This window comes from Wolffia australiana, chromosome 1 (genome assembly GCF_029677425.1).
Source record: "Wolffia australiana isolate 7733 chromosome 1, ASM2967742v1".
Taxonomy (NCBI): Eukaryota; Viridiplantae; Streptophyta; class Magnoliopsida; order Alismatales; family Araceae; genus Wolffia; species Wolffia australiana.
In genome coordinates this window covers 9,366,806-9,394,141 of record NC_135835.1, presented here as the reverse complement: position 1 = coordinate 9,394,141, position 27,336 = coordinate 9,366,806, and the positions used below count along the sequence as shown (strand labels likewise).

The following is a 27,336-nucleotide window of genomic DNA, read 5'->3' as shown; positions in this document are numbered from 1 at the left end:
AGACAACAAGTATGTCTAATCCTATGGTCATTAGTGTGGAGACACTACGGACATATAGTGAGTGCTCTTTTGGGAAAGAGTCAAAAAAATAGATACACATGAATCACTGAACGGTATTATACCTAAATGTCAGTCATGTCACAGTCACATAAGTGGTCTGGTGATATGAAAGACCAAGTATATCTTGTGAAGGGTTGACTCTCAACTCTATAATGGAAAATTTACTATCATCAGTTACTATACATTTATAATCCTTAATCTGAGCTGAATATTTGAATGACTAAGGGAATGGTTAACCAACAAAACTCATGGCTAATTCCCTCTGGTACTAATGCATGACATAAATCCCAGACAGCACCTGCTTTGATTTTTACATTATATTGGCAGGAATTTTATTGCATCTTCTTCATTGAGTCAACTTCCTCTTATACCAAGGGCATAAGATCCCATCTTGACCACACAATCACCTTCATGTAGTTCTTGTTATATCTAAGCTAAGATATGTCTGAATCTCATGATTAGAGACTAAATCATCTTCTTATTGGGGTCTTACCACATCATGAGTATTTATTTCTGGGTTATGGATTTATAAGATCTCTTCTGACTGTAGCCAGATTTATGTGTTATTGAGAAGATCAACGTGCTACTAAGAGAAGCTCAAAAGGATCCCAAGAACAAGCTTTGTAGGCTGACTGAGAGGGTTGGGTAGATTAAATCATGGAGGTGGGGTGTTGAAGTATACTAAAAAGCCTGAATCAGTTTGGTTGACTCATAATGTGGAGTCAAACCATAAATAAGTTAGAATATGGATACATTGACCCGCAGACTCAGCCCCAAAGAGATCCTTGCAAGAGATCAAGAAGAGAAAGGTGAATGAATAGGGTAAGAGTGAAGAGAAGGAAAGGGAGATGTAGGTAGGGTTTCACATGGTTTCCCATCTGAGGGAGTTCCCCTTTGTGACTTATTGTGTGCATGTGAGTCATGTTGTTGGCTAGGCCAACTAGAGATGGTCCTTTTCTGGCCTCAAAATACAAGGGTTTCTTCGGGCCATTTTATTTCAGGTAATTCTTGTCTAGGGTCTCAACACAATATATTCTGACATAAATAAATAACTTAAAAATATATCCCATAAATTTATGAAATATCTCAAAATTCCATAAAAAATAATATTTGCTCAGGTAGAATTCCATAATATGTTGAATTTAAAATTTCATGCACAATATAAAGTTAGGAATGATTATGTTAACCCATGAATAACTACAATATGTATAAATTCAATGAGATCATTCATTATTTCACTAATTCAGATCCATAAAACCAAGAATAATTACATAAAATGCATGATACATGTGTATTCTCACATTGATGAAAGCTCAATTTTATCACTCATTATAGCATAAATTTGCATCCATTTGCATTATAATACAAGGTATATATCTCAACTCTCATGTGAACACAAACTCATGCATGGTTATAGTCATACACAAATGTTTCAAAAAGGTATGCACAAAACAGATCCTATCATTGCGTGTTAAATGATGGGGGCATTGCGGTCAAATCAATAGGAAACAATTTTAGTGCTCGATTAGAACTGTCTATCCTAAATTACTCATGTTCTCAAGATATAAACATCAGTGTGACCATCTCCCTCATCCGCCACGTCCTGAGCACTTTAAACTCATATAGACTCAATATGGAAACATGGAGGCCTCACTTGATTCAGTGGATCTCTGTATAAGATCCTATGAGCAAGTTACCGTATGGCTGTGAAATCTTATCCCAATTTCCGTCCGAGCTTGGTAAGCCAAGCAAGCATTGTTTTCTATGCAATATGGTAGGACGTGGATTAATAATGAAAATAATGGACTTCTCCAAAATGTAATGGATTGGTTTGGGTCGTGATCAACCAGACGGAGGAGATATCCATTGCATTCAGATTCTTTAAGCTGTGACTCAAGGAGCAAAGTCACAACTTTCTTTCATATCATGTCTTCTCGCTCTCTTGGTCTGGTCGGAGGTGAATACAAGCAAAGTGAATCATTCATCAGTGGAGTGTTCATAGAATCTTTACCAAAGTTTTCCAATCATTTGGCATTGATTTTCCCCTCCAAGTTTTGTAAAAAATAAAGCATGAGTAAGACTAAACTTAAAGCATAAGATAGAAGTATAAAAAAGGATGGATTTGTGAATGAGAAATATAAGTTTACCACCTTCATCAAAATCAATGGGTTAATGGCAGTTGGTTTATGGGGACCATCTAGCACCATAGACCGGTCTCAGCCAGCTCCAAGATCATGGGCGGACGTGAAAGAACGAGCCTTCAAGTATTCATCTTAGTCAACGACGCCCATAGGTTGATGTTATCTTCGTTTGTGCTTTTATAGCTTCTTTTTAGTTTTGAAGGTCGTATATGTGGGCCTACGTGTTTATATGTTTGGGCCTTTGTGTTTGGCCCCGTGTGTTTGTGTGTATGTGGGCATATATGTCTTATGTTAGGACCCATAAGACCTAACATGTGGGCCTTTCCCCTTTGTTTCTTAGGACAGAAGCCCATATTCACCCTTATGTGTGGGGGGGGGGGGGGGGGTGTTATCAATGACTTGTGGCATTCCCAACCCGTGGTCTAAGTCATTGGTAGCGTTGTGGCTTACCCAAGAACCCTTTACCATGATTTATTGGTCGTCGGTGTTATCAATGACTTGTTTGTGCTTCTCATCAATTTTCCACTTGCATCTCCAACGACATCCTCATTGCATCTTTACCCGCCTAGTTGACATCGGAATGGTCGTTCGATCCCTACCTGTTGTTCCGCATCATTGGTCAAGTGGGTTGTTGTGTATAATATGTATAAACTCCTAAAAATATATCTCTACTTTAGGTTCAGCAAGCACTTAAAGGCAACTCCTAGTAGATGTGATAGAATTATTCGAAGTATTTACATTGGAACAACAATCTTGTCCTAAAGTTGTAGAGCAGAAGTGACGAAGCAGAAGTGGGTTCCAACTTAAGGAATGATGAAGAAACTAAGAAGCATACTATAATGGATCATTGAATTCATTGAGCATACTAGTCTGATGTCTTGCACGAATGTTTGACTCCCACTGCATAAAGATTAAACATGCCACATTTTGTGAACAGCTCTGAGAATAAATTGTGATTTAGCGCCGCACCAAATAAGTAACCTACAGTTGGAAAGAAAATGTTAGGCCTTGACTTCTTCAATAGGATGTACCCAGTAGTTAATATAGGAGCTACTGCGGCTTCATTCTTATTCGTGGTTATGATGTTCAATATTCATTGCAGAGACTCCTGAAGAAGTATTGTGCCAATTAGGTGTGTCAATCAGCCTGGTCCAGATCTTGGAGGCATTGTCTTATATCCCCTTTAGCCCTCTCTTGACTATTTACTAAGCCCTGCTCTTCAGATTTGTGAACCCGCAATCCACTCTACTAATCCATTAAGCTTGTTGTGAGATTAGATGGGTCAATCTGAGAAGCCTATAATTCCTGAGATAAATCCTTTAAATATTTATTTTTTAAAAATAGATCATTGGTTTATGAGATAAAATTAGAAATCCAAAAAAATCTAAAATCTAAAAATAAAATATCTCAAAGAAAAATCCAGAATATTTTGTTGTCAGCATTATAACAAATGAGAAATTGTAACCAAGGACTTGGTTGTTTCTGGATGACCATACAAGCCCACAAATCTGATGCAAATTTGATCACTCAAGCGTGAGGTTAGCTAGTGATTACTGATTGCTTGAGAATAATAATTTGTCTAGAAATGGATTATAACCGTCAATCAAGCGCACATATTTTTGCATTTCCTGCCATCAAAATTTATCGATTCTTGACTTTTTGGTGGTTACCTGGATAAATCACAGTTTTATCCAGGTTTCTCCATTTGATTCCATATCTTACTCATCTACTCTTGGATCAACCTCATATCACCTTTACGAAAAATCTGATATTTTCAAAGTGAATTTGAGTGATAAATGATTTTCGTAGCAATATAAAAAACTGCTAGGATAATATTAACAATGAACTAATCATATGCAGGTCTAAACCATAATTCATATTGTAGTCATGGAAATTGAAGAAAACTAAAATAAGATACTCTATCTTAGGTACTTAATCACTAGATTGATCTAACCTTAATTAATCCGCGAGATATGAGTTGTTTTTAAAAATGGAGACACAGCTGCTCCTTAGTTTTATCAGTATTCTAGATCAGATAATTATGTTAGACAAGATTAACCGAAAAAAAAATTATTTGGTACCTGGCTGAGGAAACCATGGGTCCAGGACTAATGCTTTATTTTGTGTGCAAGTGCAACCAAGCAGAATTAATGCTTTATTTCTGAATTGGGGTTCCAAGACACGCGCTTTCTTCCTGTATAGGATTCCAGACGAGCGAGCAACCCATCGAAGGGGCTGTGCTAGGCGCAATCGAGAGCTTAGAACCCTAGTACGCCATGGCTGGCCCTGGCATTCATCCTTACCACCAGCCTTGGGCACAGCCTCCGATTGGCGTAGAGAACCCTGGCCGGGGCGCTGCGGACGAAGTGGGAAATGGGTTTTCTTCGCTTGATTGTCCTCGGATTTGATTGAATGCACTGAATTTTAGATGGGTTTTGGCTGATCATTTGCAGGTGCGCACGGTCTTCATAAGCGGTCTTCCTGTCGATGTGAAGGAGCGTGAGCTCCAGAACCTCTTGAGGTGGCTGCCGGGTTACGAGGCATCTCAGATCAACCTCAAGGCCGAGCAGCCCATGGGATTTGCCTTGTTCTCCTCTCCGCAGGCTGCTATGGCTGCCAGAGATGCGCTTCAGGTTTTTTTGGGGGCTGTATTTTCTAGTTTTTATTTGACATAGTGGGGGTTTACTCTAACTCTTTCCTACTTTTTTCCGGTTCAGAATATGGTTTTCGATGCCGACGCGAAGTCCGTTCTCCACACCGAGATGGCGAAGAAGAATCTTTTTGTGAAAAGAGGTCATTTTTTGTTCTTGATTCATCAAAGTACCTATCATCTTATCTTCACTTCGTGCCCAAATCATTTTTATTTGACGCTTGGACTTGCTCCAGAATAAGATTTATCCCAACTGCCAATCCACTGGGAGTTTCAGTTCAAAACGTGTCAGAGTTCGTGAAATGGCGTAGTTCTGATTATCAGTATGTTATTAGAGTAATTTGGGCAGATGTTTTGTTTGCTTAAGCAGTCGCCCTTTTACATCCCTGATTTATGGAGCCGTTGCCAAGAAACATTCATCAATCTCCTGACCATTGGCGTTCAGCCTTAGGATAAGAATATTCTTCATAAGAGTACGTTATTTAATGGTCGAATACATCTTTCTCGTTAATTTTTTATCATTTCTGGAAAGTTATTTTTTTTAGTTTATTTGACCAAGCGTCCTTTATCTCTGCATTTCATTGCGATCACACCATTGGAGAATCCCGATATATTTTCCGTACTGAATAATGTGTTCATAATTTTCCAAAAAAAGTACTCATAATGTTTAACGGGGTCGGTTTGGTAGGCGATTGCATTCAAATTTGTTGCGAACCGTTGTGTCAAGCGCATCATACCAGCTGAATGTATTAATGGTTCTCAAATTAGTTTTCTAAGTTATTGCAGTAGAGCACTCAAGAGTGATTGACAACAACTTATCCTCAAATTTACTAAAGAGTTGAATCTTCCTTCTTCAGGTGTGGTCACTGATTCGAGCTCCTTCGATCAAAGTAAACGATTGCGAACAGGGGGTGATTATGCAGGCTACGGAAGCCCGGCTCCTTTCCACCCCCATCCTCCTGGCCCTGTCTGGGGCGCAGCTGGGTAAGTTTTTATTTGATTTATCATCTATATTTAAGACAAACACGACTGACTATATCATATGTTCTCATCTACTTGTAATTATGCATTACACAGAGAGAGAGAGAGAAGGAAGGAGAAATAAACAAAGAAGAGGGATGGAGGGAGAGATGTGTAGCGATAGCATGCAATATGGATGTGAGAGTGTGTGTGTGTGTTAGAACTGGAAGGTAGGGTAGAGGTAAAAGAAGAGAAGGGAGAGATAGAGAGAGATGGGAAGATAGTAATAGAAGATTATCTTAAGACAGCGCGATTGACAACATTAAATGCGGAACAAGACCTATAGAATCTTGTTTGAGGGGTAATAATTTATTTTCTTTATATGATTGGTAACAGGTACATGGCCCCTCCACCACCTGCCCCTTATGATCCATACGGAGGTTATCCCGTCCAGCAGCTCCCCTTGCCTGCTCCTTCCCCTCTGCCTGCGCCTAGTGTCTATGCACCTATTCTGGTAATCCAATCTTGGGTTTTCTATCATTGTTCACTTTAATTTTTTTTCCTGATTTTAACGTTAATTATCCAGTCCACTAGCATAGATTATTTTTCAAGCCTTTTAGCCATGTTTTTAATTGATATTTAGCAGACGACCAATGTTCTTTCTGATAATATCCTATCAAAGTTTTCTTTCAAACAAAAATATCCTATCAAAGTTTCTTCTTGAAATGGTTTTGATTATGAGGTTTTTTATTTTGAAAGATGCAGAATACGAAGGACAATCCTCCCTGTAATACCCTCTTCATTGGCAATCTCGGGGAGAACATCGTCGAGGAAGAAGTCAGAGGGCTCTTCATCGCGTGAGCAATTTGATTTCGAAAGTAGTTAACTAGTAGATCCGGTGTTAATTTTTATTACTGCTTCTATTTTTCAGCCAACCAGGATACAAGCAAATGAAGATCGTGCGACAAGAAAGAAACACCGTCTGCTTCATCGAATTTGAGGTTAGCCACGACTGATTTCTTTTCTCATGTCTAACCATGTCTCAATTTTTATTTCTTTATTTATCTTTTTGCAGGATGTGAATAGCGCGACCGCTGTTCATCAGAGTTTGCAAGGCGCGGTGTTGCCCAGTTCTGGACGTGGGGGAATGAGAATACAATATCCTTTTTTAAGCTGAATTTTTTTTTGAATTTCGTTGGGTTTGAAATTTCTCGAGTTATGATTAATTTTCTTGACGATTTAAACGTTTTCCAAGAACCCGTTCGGGAGGAGGAAGGATTCGATCGCCGCCTCGCCGGCAGAAGTCAACGGAACTCCGTTCTAGCCTGCGGGAGGAACGTACTCTGCTCTTCTCCTTTATCATTGATGAGTCATGATCGCGCACCATGCAACATAGATGCATCATGCTCTCCTTCTAATGGCGGGCAAAGTGTGAAATCCATGCTCCTCATGTCGCATTATTTATCTGCTTGATCATTATCACCTTGGACATGACACATGGTGCATAGTTTAATTTTGGTTCCTCCTGATGAAAGATCAGTTATTCGTCATCAGCATCATCATCATCGGCATGAGGGTCATCATGGGCATCATCAACATCAATCATCATGGCATGGCCCATCTTGCAAGCTAGAGAGACAGTTTAATCAGGAACATCCATCCATGTGCCATCATTAGCCAGATTTTCACTCCCACCTTTTTTACTAGAGAGATGATGATGATGATGATGGCGGTGGGGGATGCGATGGCGATGCTCATAATGGTGATGATGATGTGCCGCAGCGACATCCAGCTGTCAACGGCGTTCCCACGGTGAGTTGACTTTCCAAAATCGGCTATTTCGACCACCCTTGCCTACTTAATGACGTTCTCTCTATCTAGATTCTGTATAGAGGAGAGAGTCGTACTGCAACCTATTGATCCGTGTCCATGAAAACTGTCAGCGCAACCTTGCCTACCACAATAAGGGTGTTTAATTGATGTGATGAAGTCTTTGGACAAGGCAGTTGATTATTGAAATTATTAGGTTAATTAAGCGGACATGCAAAAGCACTTACACAGTATCCATCTAAGGCCCGGCAGTGGACAGATAATATACAAGATGAAGTGGCTGTGGCGACGACCGTCAAAAAGAAGGGACGAGGCCATAGCCATTGTCGACGACGAGGGAGGCGGAGACGAAGATGTGATCGATCTCGGCGTCCATCTCGGTCCGCTTGGCGAAGCGGCCCTTGATGCGAGGCCGCGTCTCGGCGTAGGCCTTGCGGGAGGCGTAGCGGATCGTCTTCTCGAACCTGCGGTTCTTCCTCTTCTCCCTGTACCTCATCACCCTGGCCTCCCGGTCCAGCCCCACCGCCGCCTGAGCCGGCGGCGCCTGCACCACCATCCCCGGCGCGCCGGCCACGCCGTAGGGATTGCTGATGTCAGCCATGGAGCTCATGTCCGGCACCACCCCCACGTCCGACGACGACATCTGCAGCAGCAAGCCAGCAGCAATTCAGGAGCAATTCTCCATGGAATTTGGGGGAAAATCGGGATTACTCACGCTGTGGCTGAGGGAGGGGACGGCGGAGTAGGCGGCGTAGTCGGGGCAGCCGTCGGGGGCGATGAACGGCGGGATCTGGGCCACGGAGGCGGGGATCTTGGGCTGGACGGGGACGACGCAGCCGTCGTCCATGGACGACGCGCACTCGAGGTCGAGGAAGCGGTCCACCTCGGAGAACAGGAACTCTCCGCCGGCGGCCTTGCCGTCGGCGGGGATCTTCTGCGCGTGCCACGCGGCGGCGTCGGCGCCGTCGGATGGGTGGGTGCAGTCGGAGGAGGGCTTGAGGAGGAAGTCGTCGGGGGGGTCGGCGGAGCGGGCGGCGGGGGAGTCGAAGAAGGGTACGACGGGGACGCGGTCGTGGCGGCGGGCGAGGGGGTTGGCGGAGTGGATGTCGGCGTCGCAGGCGAGGCAGAGCGCGGCGGCGTCGGCCTTGCAGGTGACGGCGGCGGGCGCCTGCTCGCACACCTCGCACATCCACACGCGCTCGTGCCTGGACGCCAGCTTGTTCGCGCCGTGGATCTTGCCGTCGCACGCCCGGCACAGGAAGGCCGAGTCCGCCCGGCAGAAGAGCAGCGCCGCCGCGCTCTTGCACGAGTCGCACTCCCTCGCCCCCATCCCCCAGTAGCTCTTCCCTTCCACTCCCTCTTCTCTCCCCATCTCTCTCTCTCTCTCTCTCTCTCTCTCTCTAACTCTCTCTCTCTTCGATCTCTCTTCTGGAGAGTTGCAGACTAGATTCCGCGCCGGGGGGCGGGCCTATCTACAGAGGAGACCGGGGGTACGTGGCCCGCTCCTGGCCGCGGAGTTCCACCCCTTTGTAAATTATTACCAATTAACCGGGGGCCCGCTGAGATCGCGGGCGGGCCCCCCGGAACCCGATCACCCTGCCACGTCTGCCGGCCGCCGAATTATCTGCTGGTGAGTTTCTTTTTTTTTTGAAATTTCATTTTCTAGAACTCTCCCCTACAGTCTGCGTACCTCCGGTGAGCTTTAAAAACTTTGACCCAACGCGCCGACCTCCGCCCCCCGACGGTGACCGTACCCGCAACCCGACACTATTGGATAAATCTCCCTTTCCTCGTGACGTAAGCGCTTACGCACGGGGGAAAAGGAACCAAACGAGAGCTGGCCCGCCCTCGTCCGCCTGGGCCGGCCCAATAAGGAAACTTTCCTTCCCAGCCCAATAATACAACGAGACCCAGCCCGTTTTTTTCTTTAACGATTTAGTCTGGGAAAGAAAGTCAAACAACGAGACTGAATGAAAAAAAAGTCAACGACATGGCCGTCTTACATGTAAAGCCCCTCGGGAACGCCTTCCTTCTTCTTGAACATCACCTTCTCCTTGGCCTTCTTGAAGTCCGTGTGGGTGACCTGCGAGGAACCAATTTAATTTTAATTTTTGAACTTGGCTTTCAATAGAATGCGATCAAAGTTTGTTAAAATTACCTTCATCCGCCGTTCTCGAAGAGCAAGCAGCCCAGCTTCTGTACAGATGGCCTTGATGTCGGCTCCAGAGAACTCGTCCTTGGTCATCACGAACTCCTCCAGGTTGACGTCGTCCGCTAAGGTCATCCTCGACGTGTGAATCTATCCGAGTCAAAGATTCGAAAATCAAGTCAACCCATGAGAAAAAACAGATCTGCCCATGAATAAAAAAAAAGAAGATATTTTGAAACCTGGAAGATGCGTCTTCTGGTTTTGATGTCTGGAAGAGGGAATTCAATCTTCCTGTCGATTCTACCGGGCCGGAGTAATGCCGGGTCGAGACTTTCGATCCTGTTCGTCGCAAGAATGACTTTCACATCTCCCCTCGAGTCGAATCCGTCGAGCTGGTTGAGCAACTCCAGCATAGTTCTCTGAATTTCGCGCTCTCCTCCCGAATGGGCATCGTACCTTCAAACAAAAAAACGTGAATTAATCATAGAGAAAAACGTGATTTTTTTTTAAACAATACCATACTAGCTCGTATAATCTTCTAATCTTGTGAAGTAATCATAGAGGATTGCACACCTCTTGGTTCCGACTGCGTCGATTTCATCGATGAAAACAATTGAAGGAGAGAGTTCGTCGGCAACTCTGAAGAGCTCCCTCACCAACTTTGGACCATCGCCGAGGTATTTCTGGATTAACTCGCTTCCAACCACGCGCAGGAAGGTGGCAGATGTAGAATTTGCTACGGCCTGAAATATTAAGAACAAATTAATCGTAAATGTTTAAATTAGTAGTTTGAAAAAACAATTGGGCGGCACCAACCTTTGCGAGCAGCGTCTTTCCGGTACCGGGCTCTCCGTAGAGTATGACTCCCTTGGGAGGCTTAATTCCAATATCTTCGTAGAGTTCGGGATGCGTGAGGGGAAGCTCGACGGCCTCCTTAATCTCCTGAATTTGAGAGTCTAATCCACCGATATCTGCGTATGATTCTAAAGGGGCCTTCTCAACTTTCATCACTGAAACCATCGGATCCACTTCGTCTTGAAGGATACCCACCACAGAAAGAACCTGAGGAAATGAGGAAGAGGATATTCGAGTCATTTTTTAAAGCACGACTTTGTCGACACTTTCTCAAGATTGACAAATATCTTCCAGATCCGCATAGAACTCAAGATCGGCATTTGGAATATAGATTTTTTAAAATTACGCTTAAGAATATCAGGCGAAGATTGACAAATATCTTCCAGGAAAAAAGCAGGCAGCACGGCATGAGGAAGACCTTCACCAACACATCAAACAAGGAAACTTCCATCTAGAGTTTGCAGACGATTTCGTAATCATCTCGTCATCTGAACGAGGGAAAATGATGATTTTATCATCGACATCCTGGCGAGAACAAATGATGGGCACATGACGATGAACACTACATCCAGCACCGCTAACAAAAATTTACAGAAATACTTTTTGGCATCCACTTCGCCTGGTCGTTTCTGTAGAAAAACTGTTTATCGCCAAACATCGATTAAATCAAACATGGTTGCATCATCGGCTTTAGTAGCGTGACAAAGATAAGGATCCTAATTTGAAACAAAGATAGGAATTGAAATGGGGTAGAATGCGCAGAGTTTCATGAACATAAGCCAAACAGCCTCTTGAGAACTCATCGCTGTTTATGCTTCTCCCTTGGAGAGAATTTTTCATCTTACGGCAGATTATTTTTCATATTTGGACATCATCATAAAAGAAAACTATAAACAGGAAAAGTTACTCATTGACTCCTTCAAATAAGTATCCGATCTTGACAATGAGACTGAGGCAAACACAGAAAAAAAGTTCCCTGTGTTACGAGCTATCTAGGTTATCTGTCTTTTAAGATAATACTTGTTAATAGCCTAAACGTTTCTAAGAGAATTCGGAAGAAAGTATATTTCTTCTTCGTTCCCACCCAGTACAAAGATACGATTGGGGTAAAGTAATTTGGACTGAAAAATAGAGAAAGGTAAAAGCCAAGATAAAATGTAGATCCAATTTTTCAAATCTAAAACAGGGGACATAAGCAAAAAGCGCTGAAATAAAAGAATTATTGACGTAGCGGTAAAAAAAATCCTAAAAATTCGCCTTGAGAAATGAAACTGGACACATGAAAAAAGCTGAAGCTCGGACGCAAGGCAACCCCAAAACTATTCTCACACCAAAATGCGAAATTAACAGATAAATCTTTCCAAATTACCTTATTATGGGTGAGTATGGAGCACCCGGGCTCCAGTTGATCTTTATCGACGAACGACAATATCCCCACATAGTACTCCGGCCCCACAGAAGACGAAACAATCGCATGATTCTCATCAATCAGCTCCTCGAGGTTCCCCACACTCATGGGCGATCCCCGAAGGTCATCAACCTTAGATCTATCCTCCTCGTTCTTATCCTCTTGCGGTTTCAGACGCTCCTGATTGCTGACGAACTCCTCTTCCATGAGCAGATAGTCCTTGATCCGCTCCAGTTTCAAGTAGCGGAGTCTACACTTGGTTAAGGGCGTTACAGCGGGGACCCTGGCGGCAGCCTCGGGGCCCTTCTGCTTGCGTTGCTTGCGTCCGACTCGGCTGGGCGGGGCGGCAGGCTCGAACTTCTTGTCCTTCTTGTCGCCATCGCGCTTCCTGTCTCCAGGAAAACCCTGCCTGTTCATGCCCCCCGGCGTCCCTTGCCCCATGATGAACGCCCTCTGCTCCGCTTCCGCCCTAGAACTTGCTTGCTTGTAGAGGAAGAAGAGAAGAGCTCAAACGCCGAATTTCAATCTCTGACCTCTGTATTTATAGTCGAAAGCTTAGACAAGCCCCTGAAATAAAATCAGTTTAATTTATATTTTTAACATTAAACTGTAGTGGCATCAAATAATCGAATTTATCAAAATCTAGTTTTTAACATTAAACACTTGTGAAAAATCAATTTTAAATTTTAACGTTAATCGCTTGTTAAATAATTAATTTATAGTTTTAACATTAAACTCTTGGTAAATAATAAAATTTATGTTTTTAACATTAACCACTTTTTAAAAATCAAATTTATGTTTTTGATATTAAACACTTTTTTAATAACCAAATTTATGTTTTTAACATTAAAGACGTGTTAAAAATCAAATTTATGATTTTAACATTAAACACTGGTTAAAATGAAATTTATATTATTAAAATCAAGTACGTGTTAAAAAACAAAATTTATGTTTTTCCAAAAAAATGAGGATTTTAATTGTTCACTTGTATCCTTTAAATGAGAAATATTTTGCATCTTGATTTCTTCTGTCTTGATAATTTCACCTTTCCTCTGTATTTTTTATTCAAAACTTTATATGATCCACGCACTTGTGTTATTTTACCAGTAAACACCTTTATGTTTTATTTCGAAAAATATGAAACTGTGATTGCTCAACTTCACACCTTTGGCCTTGATATGGGAAATGTCATGACTTCTTTCTGTCTTGTTATCTCACCCTATCTTCTGAATTTATTCTCAAAAGTTGATATGAAGCCCTCAATTACTTGATTTCAACAGTAAACACTAATAACTTTATTTCCCAAAATATCAAAGTTTGATTGTTTACCTGTGGCCTTGATATGGAAAAATGTGGAGTATCAATTTCAATTTTCAACCACTTCACTGTTTTTGTATCCGACGCTGACATAAGCCATCAGTCGTCTTTATTTTAATAGTAAACATCTTTGAGCCTAATTTCCAAACATATGAGAAATTTAATTGTGTAGTTTGGCCTTGACATGGTAAATATTGTGTATCATTTTGTGTTGAACAATAATATTATGTATCATGATTTCTTACTTTCTTGATTATTTCAACCTCTCCTCTGTATTTATATTCAAAAGTTGACACAAAACCCTCGTCCATTCAATTTTTTGTTTATTTATAAAACCCTCTGTTAGTTTAATTCCAATATTATGAAAACTTATTGATTACTTTTGGCTTTGATATGGAAACTATAACGTATCATGATTTTTTTCATCCTGATAATTTCAATCTCTCCTATGTATTTTTATAGCAAATACCGGTGACTTTCATTTCCAACAAATATGTGAAACTTGATTGCATACATTTGGCCTTGATGTGAGAAATACTATGTATCATCTCAATAATAACATTTATATCTACAGTGCATTTCTTGCATTTCCTGAGACCATATGTTCTTATTTAGTCAAATTATAATAATCTACACTCTCTGTTTCCAGACCCTCTCAATGCCTAAAATATATTTTTTGCTATTTTCTTTTTCAATTATCAATTTGTGATCCATTATTACAAATAAATATTCGTCTTATACGTCATTCCAATGCACTGTATTTAGAATGAGCTAAACTCAAATATACCCATTTGGTCAAATTATAATGTCTATAGTTGTCTATGTTTTATCTCTACAATCGTTCATAGGTCAGTTAGATAAAATTGGATACTCCCACATAGACGCCCAAGAATAAAGGTAGACAAATAGATATATATCTTAAATCAAGTGGACTGAGAGGATATGGTCTGGTCTACAATAATCGACTTGAGATGATTGCTACTGACACAATTTAATAAATATAGATAAGCTTCATGTTAAATAAACATTGAGAAATATAACATTCTATAGTCAGATTCCAATGTCATCCAATACACATCTTTATTTTCACTAATTCAAACTCCGTGTCACCTTCTAATGCATGAAGCAAATGGATTATGTCAGGAGCATTATATTATATACTAGGAATATTCATGAACGATAAACGACTGCTATCATAATAAAAATCATTCATTGACAAGAATAAAGGAAATGTGTCGTTATGTGATTCATCAAATCGCCTTTTGAATGGGTTTTCTTTGTCTTTCATACTGTTTTAGAGCCAATTTAATTCATATATTTATTTTTTACAATGCTTCGTGTTTTATGCATGTATTTACATCATATGAGATTTTATCCATCATTACAGCTCTATACTATTGGGTTATCGAGCTATGTTTTTGTTAATAAATTGAATGGCTCAATAACAATTGTGGACCAAACTTATCGAGTAATGATATCGACTTATATTTTAATTAACCGAGGTTCTATTTAATCCAAACAATGCATATCAATGTTTAGGCTCTCTCGTGTAACCGTTTTCAACATCCATTACCACGCAGGTATAATCCTTTATCTATTTGAGATGCTGAATGACTTACTCGTCAAAACCTAATATGTCATTCAGTTAGTACTCACAGGTAACATAGATCATTGGAGAATGTCTTCTCCCATGCCCATACTATCATGCCCCGCATATTTGATGCTTCTTCTTCCTTGAGTCAATCTCCTCTTATATTAAGGGCGAGCGACATAGTCTTGACCACTCAACCTCTTTTGTGTATTTTTGGCTATGTCCGAGCATAGATATATGAATCCCATGACTTGGGAATTGTACACCTAGTCAAAACACGACCAATCATGCACAGTATGTCATCAGTGTCTCAGGTCAATGGACCACTTATACAACTATGACATGAATCAACCTAATTGGCGTTAAGGTCAAATATTATCGTCAATGTTTGGTGGACTCTTTCTCAAAAGTGCACTCGTCAAGAATCCTTAATGTCGGCACACTAGAGGCAACCTGATAAAAAATATTTATCATATAAGTAAGACTATATAGTGTTATTCTATCCGGATAGCTGTATGTGCGTCTTGAGTATCCATCCAATGGGAGTATTTGGAATACACATTCGAAGACTAGTGATCATTGTATTGTTATATTATCACAATTCACTATGTCATTGCACATGTTCGGGGACTTTATTTTAAGCACCACATGAGAATAACCATGAAAATTATTTATTTTAACGAAATTAAATAAATCCTGGAAGCGCGATTGGTTTGATGGCCACATAATATCCATCAAGTATCATAGAAAGTTCAAAACAAGTAAATAATCTCTTATAGTGTTTTTTTCAATGTACCACGTCACATTGACTCAAGTTACATCATGCTTGATCTACACATAAATCTTCATGATATCCAGAAGTAAATTGACGTAGGACGACAAAGGAAAAGGGCGACTAAGGAGATGGATGGTTGACGATGGGAAATGGGTCTGTAGGGAGGGATAAAACAATCCACAGAAATTCACACGGTCGGATTCGGACTTTAAAACCGATGAAAATCTGGTGGTGCAGCTCCGACCCTTCTCGAGGGCGGGAGTATTGTCTTCCCCCACCGCGACGATGCCTAAGCACCAAAATCAATACCCGAATTCGTGTCGTGAGGAAACACTCAGGAAAGAGAGAGAGAAGAGGTGGACATCCAAACCAAAACTAATTCTGACGGCGGTGGAAACTTCTCGAGAAAACACTGGACGGAGAACACTTTCGACACCAAAGAGTTCAGGCGTACCTCGGCACTGTAGTGTGTGAAGAGGATGCAGGAAATTCTGATTGTGACGAGGCTGGGCGAATCCGGGCATTGAGCGGCCCACTGGACGAGGATGATGCTGGGCGTTCCGGGCGTTGAACGACCCTGGTTTAGTGCAGATGTCATAGTCGCAGAGTCAAGCGTAGGCGAACACCCGTGCGCGCGAAGTGCGCGTAGGGTGCGCGGAGCGCACGGAGTGCGCGTAGCGCGCGCGGCTTGGAGCATCGAACGGCGTCGACGATGACCGACGGCCTGGGACGCTCTGGGTGGCGGCCTAGAACGTGGCTTGGGCGGCCTTGGCGAGGACAGCCTAGGCGTCCTGGCGGGGCTGCCTGGGCGTCCTGACAGGGCGGCCTGGGTGGCCTCGGCTGGGGCGTTTTGGGCGGTCCAGGCGGGGGTACCTGGGCGGCCTTGGCTGGGGCGGCATGGGCGTCCCTGGCGGGAGGTCTGGGCGGCCTTGGCTGGGGCGGCCTGGGCGTCCTGGCGGGGCAGCCTGGGTGGCCTCGGCTAGGGCGTTCTGGGCATCCTGGCGGGGCGGCCTCGGTTGGGGCGGCCTGGGCGGCTTGGCTGGGGCGTTTTGGGCGGCCTGGCTGGGGCAGCCTGGGCGTCCTGGCGGGGCGGCCTGGGTGGCCTCGGCTGGGGTGGCCTGGGCGGCTTTGTTGGGCGGCCTGGGTGGCCTCGGTTGGGGCAGCCTAGGCGTCCTGGCAGGACGGCATGGGCGGCCTCGGCTACGGTGGCCTGGGCGGCCTGGGCGGCCTGGGCGGCCTGGGCGAGAGAGATAGAGGGTGGGAGAGAGGGGGGAAAGAACAAGAATAGGAGAGGGAGAGAGGACGGCGAAAGAGGAAGGAGAGGGGCGGGAGGCCGACGTCGCAAGGCAGCGGCGGCGGCGGTGGCAGTTACGGCTAGGGTTCAGAGGGGTAGGGAGATTGGGCAGTCCTCCAAGAAGAGTTAAACAAAACTCGATTCTTGAAATTATGACTGCCTAAGAGTTTCTTGAAAACAATGGCCTTTATATAGGCCTTGGAGGAAAGAGAAATTGATGAGAAAGTAAAGACGTGCGTCGTGTCACGCCAAAGGGCAGTTGTGGATCTGCCTTTGGCGTCGTGTCACGACGCGCGTAGAGACGTGCACGGGTGGAGACGTGCTAGTTGGCCGTTGTGGCGTGTCAGCTTTAGTGTTGACTCTGGTTGACCGTGGCGGGTTGACTTTGGTTGCCTCCAGTTGACCGTGGTTCATAGCAGGCGTGTTGACTCCGGTTGACCGTGGTGACGCGTCCGTCGATGATATGTTGGCATCCTCGCCATCATAAATACTACCAGATCAAATACATCTAGACTATGTGTGATAATTACACTCATTATTAAGAATAACAGATATACATTTGAAGTCATTTTCATTAATTACATTTAATGTAAAAATTATAAGCCTTGCTGAACGTTGATATTATATTAAAAATTTTAGGTTGATCCACATGGATGGAGAATTGGTCTACGATGAAGAAAAGTGGTTTTGATAGAATAATAGTAGGCTAAGATGAGAATGATTTGATTGGGAAAAGGGACATTAAAGTGAAAATCAAAGATAGTAAGATATTTGACAAGATGAGAGTATAAAAGTGATAGATGATTTAGTTGTCTAGAGAAGCACCTTGTTGATTCTATCCCATTATAATTATTTCCAATGTTTTTAATGATCGCCACACCAATAATACAGGTTCATGAAAACCTAAAGCCATTATTTATTCCTCTTTTGTCAGTGGCCAAGAGTTCCTTGGCTTGAATTTCATTATCCCCACATTAGAGGGAGTCTAATGGGTTAACGGATCAAAAAGGTCACATATCACATTGGAATGTCATGGCCTGAAAACCAATGGAATATCTATATGTTTTTTAAAAATTGTCGATAAAAATTATACTCATTATTATCCAGAAATATTTTAATGAAGTCCAAGGATATGTATTACGATGAGATTATGCTAGGTAATCATATAACTTTTTCAAGCACGTATCCTAAATATTTATTATTAAAGTATGCTCGAGAATAACGAGAATAATGAGAAAGGCACCAAAATATGTGGATAGAGTGTATCTATCTAGTCCAGCTCATATGACGTGTGTTTTATATAAAACGGACGTATAATGTGTATCATACCTATTAAATTTCATCTTAAACAATATGCAAGGGACTAGTTTCTTATAAATTTAAGATCGAAGATTATGATTTAGTGTGCTTTGGTGAAAAATTCATGTGTTGATTGTTTGTAGTGGACCACGCCAAGTCAATTCTCAATAAAGGGTTTTGACATCGTCTTATAAATGATTAATATTATACTTAATCATGCATGCATAGAGCACTAGCTTCATATGATTATGACTATGCACGCCACTCGTGCATTGAATTATTGCCTTCGTGTATATGAAGAAATTTGACATTTGACTGTACAGCCAATGGGTCACATCGTTGATTTTGGCCTCAAGATTTATACGGCATATTGATGCCTAACGTGGACATAACTTTCCACTTAGTTTATTTATTTCAAGATTAAAATGTTATTTAATATAGATTAACTATTTATGAATATATTTCATTATTTTAAACATTTCTAAGAATATGATTTCAGATATCTAAAAGATACTTTTAGGAATCTTTAGAAGTCATATTCATGGCGAAACTTCAATGGTTGGTTTCATCTTTCATATTGTATGAAATGAATGAAAATGCCGTAATTAAGCCAGCTCAAAATTAAACAGTTACCCTTGCATAATATTTTCTCTTGTTATTAATTCAGTTGAGCATTTTTTAATTATTAAAAATACTGAATTTCCCATTTAAGTTTCAAATTCTGTGAATTCAGATTTAATCCTAATTGAAGACTGACACCCCCCCCCTCTCTTGGCAGAATATGCTCTGCAAGTTTAATACTATATATCTACATCTGAAGAATTCTGAACGCTATTTTTGAGAAATATTTCAACACCATATTTAAAAAATAATAATACCAATTATATAGGATTTAAATTTTCATTTCTCGGTGCAGGTTTCAAGATCTTGGATGGAGGACACCATTGTGACAGAATTCACACCATTAGAGACATTAGCCTGAAGATCATCGCTTGGAGATTTTTGTAAAAAAATGTTTTCAGGTTTCAAGAAGATATTTATAACAATTGTAAACATACATATAATCTAAGGTTGTACCATTTTGCGCATGAATGAATAATTTACAATTGAACATTGGGAAAAATCCTATCGAAAAAAAAACATCCAACTTGCGGGGTGATTTACAAGAGATTCACTCAATGATTCATCAAAAAAATAATTCTTATTTGTTATTAATGTTATATTGATTATTTGAAATTCTTAGTAGTACAGGTATTTTGACAGTTACGTGCAAGGGAATGAGGAATTATCTAGAGGTGCTGTAATAAGATGTCAGATGCAGAATCTTTATTTCCAGACTTGTTTTCTAATGGCGAGTTGTAATACTTAGAATGATTAAATATGAATTAAAATAGAAGGGGATATATATACATATAACATTGAACGAAGAAGTGAATCAAAGATGGGTAAAAGGAAGGCATATTGAACCATCTCATGGTACTTAATTAAATGTTCAATGTATGCATTTATTGAAAAATATATTCATTGATTGTTTCTTATCAAATACTCTATGATACATATAAAGATGAAATTATCTGAATATTCATGAATTTTTTAATTAATTCGATATACAAACTTTTAGTAGAGCCTAGTAGGCTTTGTGACTGAACAAGATAAGGTTTCGGGACCTGAGTGGAAGGAGGTCAAGTGCCATCATTCCGGGGAAGATATTGAGGTTTGAATATAACATAGCTTCAAAATTTTATTGGCCATACTTATTATAACTTATTTCCTGGTCTTTGGATTGCGGGTTAGTCATACAAACTTGGTTTGGGATGACCATCGCCTCGGGTTTCATAGCCTAATAACATCAAGGACTACCCTAAATTGCCTAAAAATGGCTGTCTACCCTAGCATCTGTCTCATTGCCTGGTTTGGTAGATTTTATCTCGCGCGTGTGATTAGATTATAGTAAATAAAGTTTAAAGAACCAAATTTACCCCCCTCTTTGGTTATACCAAAGTAAAACAGATTTTCTTCCATCTACATTAAAGTCAATCTACTTTTGATTTTCTTCTCATAGATTTGATGGTCCTACACGCTAAATAACAAGTAAAGTTTTAACTCAAGAGTTAATCATTAAATTTTGGGTTAGTATAACTTATACTAAACATTTTAAGATTATCAATACAAACATCATTGTTACAATGTATCTTTTATATTGACCTATAATATGAATTATTTTAGTCTATTAATGTAATTTTTTCTCCATGCCATGACGTTGGGTAGCCATGACGTTGGATATTCATGGCATTAGCCACAATGTTAGAGACCACATTTGAAATATAAGTATAGCACTTTCATTCTTAATGCGAGGATCACCCTTAAAATGGAATACTATTTCAATGTTTTGGGGGGATATTCATTACACACATAATTTTTAGCCATGATAGATAAATGATAAACTTGTTAGTTTGTTCGGAGGGTATAAAGCCATGAGCCATCTATGTTATATAAGAAATTGCGAAGATAGAAATCCTCATTTTATTTGGAGTCTCCCTACTAATGTGGATGATTCTTTTCCCTACAAATACCTATCATGATTGATCAAGTGACACGGTCCTTGATTATAAGGTTACTTATAAAATTATTTGCGGGCATCCTTATCCCATTAGATATTTATCCATACTGGAGTTTGAATGCAAATTAAAAAGGGTTAATATCATGGTACAGCCCAAACCAGGTCGAAAGTCTGCGAGCTAACCTTAGCGTTTTTTTTGGTACGGTAGATCCCAAACTCACCAAGTCATCTGCGATATATCCTGGTGATGACGTGGAGTCCATCGTGGCTGCCAGGTGGATCTCCCGCCAGATTTTGACCTGGCGGAACCCAGCTGGCAGCCACGCTAGATTCCACGTCATCACCGGGATATGTCGACCTGCCAAGGGTTTTTCGATAAGAGAGAGGGGCATTCTAGAGAGAGAGAGAGAGGCGGCCGAGAGAGAGAGAGAGAAGGAGAGAGAGGTTCTAGAGAGATAAAGAGAGGTGTTATAGAGAGAGGCATTTTTTAGAAAGAGAAAGGGAGAGAGAGGCGCTCTAGAGAGACCCGACCTCTCTCTCTCTAGAAAGAGAGGTGTTCTAGAGAGAGAGGCGTTCTGCAAAATGTTTAGTCAAAAAACACCTCTCTCTAAAAAATGCCTCTCTCTCTAGAATACATCTCTTTCTCTCTCTAGAACCTCTCTCTCTAGGCCGCCTCTCTCTCTCTCTAGAATGCCCCTCTCTCTTATCGAAAAACCCTTGGCAGGTCGACATATCCCGGTGATGACGTGGAATCTAGCGTGGCTGCCAGCTGGGTTCCGCCAGGTCAAAATCTGGCGAGAGATCCACCTGGCAGCCACGATGGACTCCACGTCATCACCAGGATATATCGCAGACGACTTGGTGAGTTTGGGATATACCGTACCAAAAAAAAAAGCTAAGGTTAGCTCGCAGACTTTCGACATGGTTTGGGCTGTACCGTGATATTAACCCAATTAAAAAAGGCGAAGTTGAGCATGAAAAACACAAAGTATCTTTCCATATTTTTTAAATGTCATAGATTTAAGTTTTCTATCAATAGACACAGCATAGCAATTTATTTAGGGATGTCTATAGGGTTTACTTTGTACCCAGGTACCAGGAAATATCCAAAACTAGGGTGGATTTGTGATATCATTCATAAACATATCTATCTTATTATATCATCCTTATATTTTGAGGGTTTCAGTGAAATGATTTAGTATATGCGTTTGAATGCATTTTAAAATGGATTATATGATCACGATACCTTTAGAAAAGAACCGAGTTCTCTCTCTCTCTCTCTATCCCAGCATGATCAAGAACCGAAGCCTCTAACTCCTTATATTGTTTTATTTCCCTAATTCTCTAAGTTAATCTATTATTTAATTAGTCTTATTTATATTATTTCATACGCCTAAGGAATTTTTGGCTCAGTTGATCAAAACCTGATCCTTTCGTCATCTTGATTGTTCATCCTTTTTCTTAACTTGCACTTATGACACAAAGTTATTGATTTTTGCACTTAAGCCAAAAATTGATAAATATTGATACTCTCATTTCAACCACTAGACAATAGCCACATGCAAATCTGTATTGTGATATGCAGTCGGGTGGACATACAGACTCCTACTGGGCCTCTCTGCTCATTCAAAAATAATTTAGAGGCAGCTGGGTCTCCCCAACTTTGCACTTTTTGCCCAAAAAAAAGAAAAAGAGAGTAGATGATGCAGTCATTCTTCATTTCATGATCCTAAAAGGCAGCATATCAATTCCAAATAATGAAACATCCATTTGTCTCAGCCATAATTTCCTGAGCAGCAATGTCATAGAGATTTAATAAGGAGTCTCAACAGCGAAGCTTAGCGTTTTCATCAATCTTATTCAACCTAATTTTTGAGATAGGAAGAAAACTTAATATTAGATAGTATATCCTAAATTTTACTGATGTCAACCATTTTATAATCCAGCCCTCGTAATTTTCTTCACTTACAGCAAAGCCGTCTACTCTACCTAAGAAGGGTTAATATCACGGTTCAGCCTAAAGTTTTCCGAAAATTCGAGTAACAGCCCTATCTTTTTTTTCGCCGCGTCACAGCCCGAAACACCCATTTGGTCCGCCGCCGCAGCCCGGGCGTGACGTGGACTCGACGTGGCTGCCATGTGGAATTCTGGCGGCGTCCACGTAAGCGGAATCCACCTGGCAGACACGTGGAGTCCATGTCATAACGCGATTTGAAGAAAGTGAGAAATAGGAACGATTAGTCACCTGGGAGTGAGTCACCCGGGAGAGAGCGCAGAAGGGTGGTGAAGGAGAAGGAGACGGTGGAGAAGGAGGAAGAAAGGGCGTCGGGGAGAAAGGGCTTTCGCGTTGATCAAGGACTTTGGCCACAACGGCGACCACGCCCTTTCTTCCTCCTTCTCGCCGTCGCCCTCGCCCTCCTCGATCGGCTGAAACGGCCACTCGACTCTGTTGCGCCGACGGTCCTCACCTGCAACACCGTCATCAACGCCTGCGCCCGGGCCACGGAGGTGCCCTGGGAGAAAGAGGAGATGGGCAAGCTAAATTCATGCTCTTCCATACCCATTTGCCCATTTGCGCTTGTTGTTCTAGGGTTCTTCGAACAAGAGGATGTGGGCAGAGAAGATGTTCTACGGACGTGCCTGGTTATGTTGGGAGCAGTTGTTCTTGCTGTGGCTTTCTTGACCTTCTCTGTCAAGAAGATGATCGCCACTTATATCTTCGGTATCCTTGGAATCTCTGGGATTATGCTTACGGATTGGGAGTATTTCGATCGTGATTACTCTCAGTGGCTGACTCCCATGCCTGCTGATAGCCACAGTGGCACCGTCGGCGCATTCGACCAGAGCTCCAGGTTTGATTGATCTTCAATTTGGGAAGTATGATATTGCAATCTAAATATCGCAATCTATCTCAATTTCAATCTATCTTAATTCTACTAAATTTAACTTCCCAAGTGGAATGTAAATTTTTAACTACCTTGAATTTTGTGATAAAAATCTGAGAAAGTATTCCTTCCCAGGTTGTTATCAATCAGATTGGAGAGGCCCTCTCATCTGAAACTGAGGTTCTTGAATCGTTAGCTTTCCGAGTCTTATGTCTCTACCAAAGGGTTTCTTTTTCACCAGATAAATCTCATCATTTACTGGGAAGCAGCAATTGGAAATTTAGTAGGCCCGTGTATAATTTTTCACCAGGTTGAAGGAATGCAGAGTGTTGCTTCTGATCTTGCTGAGGTGGTATGTGAAGAACGAGCACTTACTGAAGAGTGCGGAGAGCTCTTGGCTCTGACGTAGGCACTGAAGGTAAGTGAGCTATCCACTAGTCAATAATTTCTTTTTTTGTAATATGAACGTTATTCTTAATAAGACATTTTTTTTTGTTCATTCATAAGTACCAATTTCTGTTAGACAATAATTATATTTGCTTTTGTTAATCAGTTCAGCCGACTTCCCATTCCACGAGAATCTTGGCGTGGGAGATGATCTTCCACCTTAAATTTTTTTCATAATTTAATGTCAAATTTATAGAATTGTAGGTGTCTCTAAATATAAGAAATCTGTAAATTGTTAACTTTAAATTTTCTTGTGCAGATGCGTTCGAACAAATAGAATGTCTGAGAAAACTGATATTTACAGTTTTGGGGTCGTTCTGCTTGAGCTCGTTACTGGAAGGCCAGCAATTGATGTGGACAGAACCCACATTACTCAGAGAGCTCAAACAAAACTGGAACAGGGAGATGTATGCAGTATTGTGGACCCAAGAATATAAGGCGAATATGTATCCCCATGACAGGCCGTCCATAACTGATGTTGTTGTGCAACTGAAGGAATTTAAATTTGTATCCCCACTTTCACATGCTGACTTCTGGTTATTGCACTTAATGTTTAGTTTGGTTTATCTTTTGGTTAATGAATTAATTGAGCAGGCCAGAGGAAATTAAGCAAATTACATTATAATGCTGATCTAGTGCCTAATGAAATTGTCTTCTAAATGTTTGAAATTATGCCACCTGAGGAAGCAAACACATACAAATTTCATGACGTTTTTAACAGGAATTATTGATACACATCTATGTCAATAAAACCATTCACATTAAAAGCAACATCATAAACAGTGTTTTGAAATGTTTTGACAAATCATTACGACCACCTGGATCATACGTCTTCCGCCTGTATATGTACCTTCCATTTTCATCCTCATCATCGGTATCATTGGGGGTTAACATGTCACCCTCGGAATCATCATACTCGCTATGATATCCAGAAACAAATGTTTGTTGTTGGACATGTTCGTTTCTAAGTCTGTGGCCGTCTACCAATTCCTCATTCCATTCGTCACTCGAATATTCGTCGGGGGCACTTAAGTACACTTCACTTTCCTCCTCTTCCCTACCTATATCATATTCAGAGTCATCATCGCTATCGTAATCAGAACCAAACACCTTACACTCGTCATCAGCCCTGTATAAGAGATAGATGGAAAACAATAATTGATCATGCGTGCAAAATACTTAAATTACCAAGGAGATCTTACATTCTTCTATGACAAACAGATATCTGAAAGTACATTGGAAATAATAAAAAATACAATATTTAAGTACAAAGGGAAAAATAAAGATAATAAAAACTTACATTACTTAAAGCCAAGCGTCCACCGTCAAAGAATAGAAGAACGCCTAAAAACTCAAAAAAACAAAAGGATGTTCGCATTGAGCCGAGGAGTTAAGTCAATTAGAATTCCAAAACGTATGGGTTAAAAATGAATTTTGCATCAAGGTAGATATGTACAAAGATAGAGAGCTACGTAGCTAGACAGAAAGACTGTAGATATGTACATTGATAGGTAAGAAATCATGTAGAAAAAACACATTAATAAACTGACATAAAGAATGAGATATACAGTCCACAGATATCCTCTGCGGTTTAAAAAAACAACCAGGTCACCACACAAGGAAACAGTCCACATATAGAAAGATGGTTATATCTAACAAATTATAAGATCATTTAAAATCCACCTATCCCAACTAAAGATCATTTAAAATCGGCCTATCACAGAATGAACACGTGGATGAATGACTCAAACCATTCAATGTTAATCCATCGTCATTAAATTTTCATAAAATTTCAGCAACATGGGCCAAAAATTGCCGGCAATAACAAGAAATAGACAGTAGGATAGCTTCTACAGCCCAGGCAATGAATGTTTAAGGAATTTTAAAAGCCAGTACTGTCAATCGACGCGCAATAAGATACATTCTTAGAAAATATACATGAAAAATCTGAGAAAAAACAAGGAGATGAAAGATGACTCAGCAAATGAATATGCATATGAATTAGTCGAACCATTCAATGCTTACTCATCATCATTAAATTTGCAAAACATTTCAGCAATATGGGCCAGAAATTAGCGGTGATAAAAAAAATAGCCAAGAGAATTTTAGGACAATTTTTCACACGCAAGAACTGTCGACCGACACGCAGCATGATACATTCGTCGAAAATAAACATGAAAAATCCGAGAAAAAACTAGGAGATGACCCATGATTAAGTGAATGAACACGCGGAAGAATGACTCAAACCATTCAATGCTAATCCATCATCATTAAATTTTCATTAGATTTCACCAATTTGGCCCACAAATTGGTGGCGATATCAAGAAATAGACGGTAGGATAGCTTCAAACTCTGTTGAATAGATGTTCGCTCTGGTTTGATACGACTTTCCTCAGATCAATATCACCTTGAGGAATTTAACATTACAGAGTTTGTGTTAACAAAAAATCAATGTTACATAGGTATATCTTAGACCTCTAATTAGCAGATCAGTGGGCCTGAATGGCTACGAAAAGTGTTTTAGTTGAAGTGGCCTCTGATACGAACCTAGATGTTCTATTCGGGAGAGAAAGGAAGAAGAGAAAACTGGCTCAATGTATTTGGGAATAGGAATATGCAGGTGGAATGTGCATAAAACGGTAAGACTGAAATGTATTTCCTCAAACTAAATGCCCTATAGATCGCCCAAGTGACGCAGCAAAAAGGAACGATCTGCCTGATTAGAACCTTAGTAGGGACATAGAGCCAAGAACCCTACCTCGTGGAACGTCCGTAGACATGAAGAAGCTCGCAACGAGCTCTCCTCTCCTCTCCAACGAAGCTCACGTAAAATGGAATCCCCTTCTCCCTGACGCCCTTTCTTCCTCCTCCACCGTCTCCTTCTCCTTCACCACCCTTCTGCGCTCTCTCCCGGGTGACTCACTCCCAGGTGACTAATCGTTCCTATTTCTCACTTTCTTCAAATCTCGTTATGACGTGGACTCCACGTGTCTGCCAGGTGGATTCCGCTTACGTGGACGCCGCCAGAATTCCACCTGGCAGCCACGTCGAGTGCACGTCACGCCCGGGCTGCGGCGGCGGACCAAATGAGCGTTTCGGGCTGTGACGCGGCGAA

At 41.1% G+C, this 27,336-nt stretch overlaps 3 protein-coding genes across 4 annotated transcripts; 1 reads left to right on the top strand and 2 right to left on the bottom strand.

The window, feature by feature from the left end:
• The first annotated feature begins 4,350 nt into the window (after window positions 1-4,350).
• LOC144705308 (RNA-binding (RRM/RBD/RNP motifs) family protein) lies at window positions 4,351-7,791 on the top strand. Of its 2 annotated transcripts, none has more exons than XM_078577924.1 (10): window positions 4,351-4,567; window positions 4,655-4,834; window positions 4,919-4,994; window positions 5,709-5,835; window positions 6,208-6,325; window positions 6,577-6,668; window positions 6,743-6,812; window positions 6,887-6,969; window positions 7,057-7,623; window positions 7,693-7,791. In XM_078577924.1, exons 1-9 carry the CDS (start codon window positions 4,478-4,480, stop codon window positions 7,133-7,135), a joined length of 915 nt encoding a protein of 304 aa, XP_078434050.1. In that variant the 5' UTR covers window positions 4,351-4,477; the 3' UTR covers window positions 7,136-7,623; window positions 7,693-7,791. The 2 variants fall into 2 exon arrangements, with proteins under 2 accessions (XP_078434050.1, XP_078434044.1); XM_078577918.1 differs by having other exon boundaries at window positions 6,571-6,668.
• A 26-nt stretch (window positions 7,792-7,817) lies between these two features.
• LOC144705300 (zinc finger protein CONSTANS-LIKE 3-like) lies at window positions 7,818-9,267 on the bottom strand. Its single transcript, XM_078577908.1, has 2 exons — window positions 8,357-9,267; window positions 7,818-8,284 (listed from the first exon to the last, which is right to left on the bottom strand). The coding sequence occupies exons 1-2, from the start codon at window positions 9,011-9,013 to the stop codon at window positions 7,937-7,939; spliced, it is 1,005 nt and encodes a 334-aa protein (XP_078434034.1). The 5' UTR covers window positions 9,014-9,267; the 3' UTR covers window positions 7,818-7,936.
• Window positions 9,268-9,537: 270 nt separating this feature from the next.
• Window positions 9,538-12,577, bottom strand: LOC144705291 (26S proteasome regulatory subunit 4 homolog A). Its single transcript, XM_078577896.1, has 6 exons — window positions 12,015-12,577; window positions 10,607-10,852; window positions 10,364-10,533; window positions 10,030-10,246; window positions 9,800-9,940; window positions 9,538-9,724 (listed from the first exon to the last, which is right to left on the bottom strand). Exons 1-6 carry the CDS (start codon window positions 12,492-12,494, stop codon window positions 9,641-9,643), a joined length of 1,338 nt encoding a protein of 445 aa, XP_078434022.1. The 5' UTR covers window positions 12,495-12,577; the 3' UTR covers window positions 9,538-9,640.
• Window positions 12,578-27,336: the final 14,759 nt, after the last annotated feature.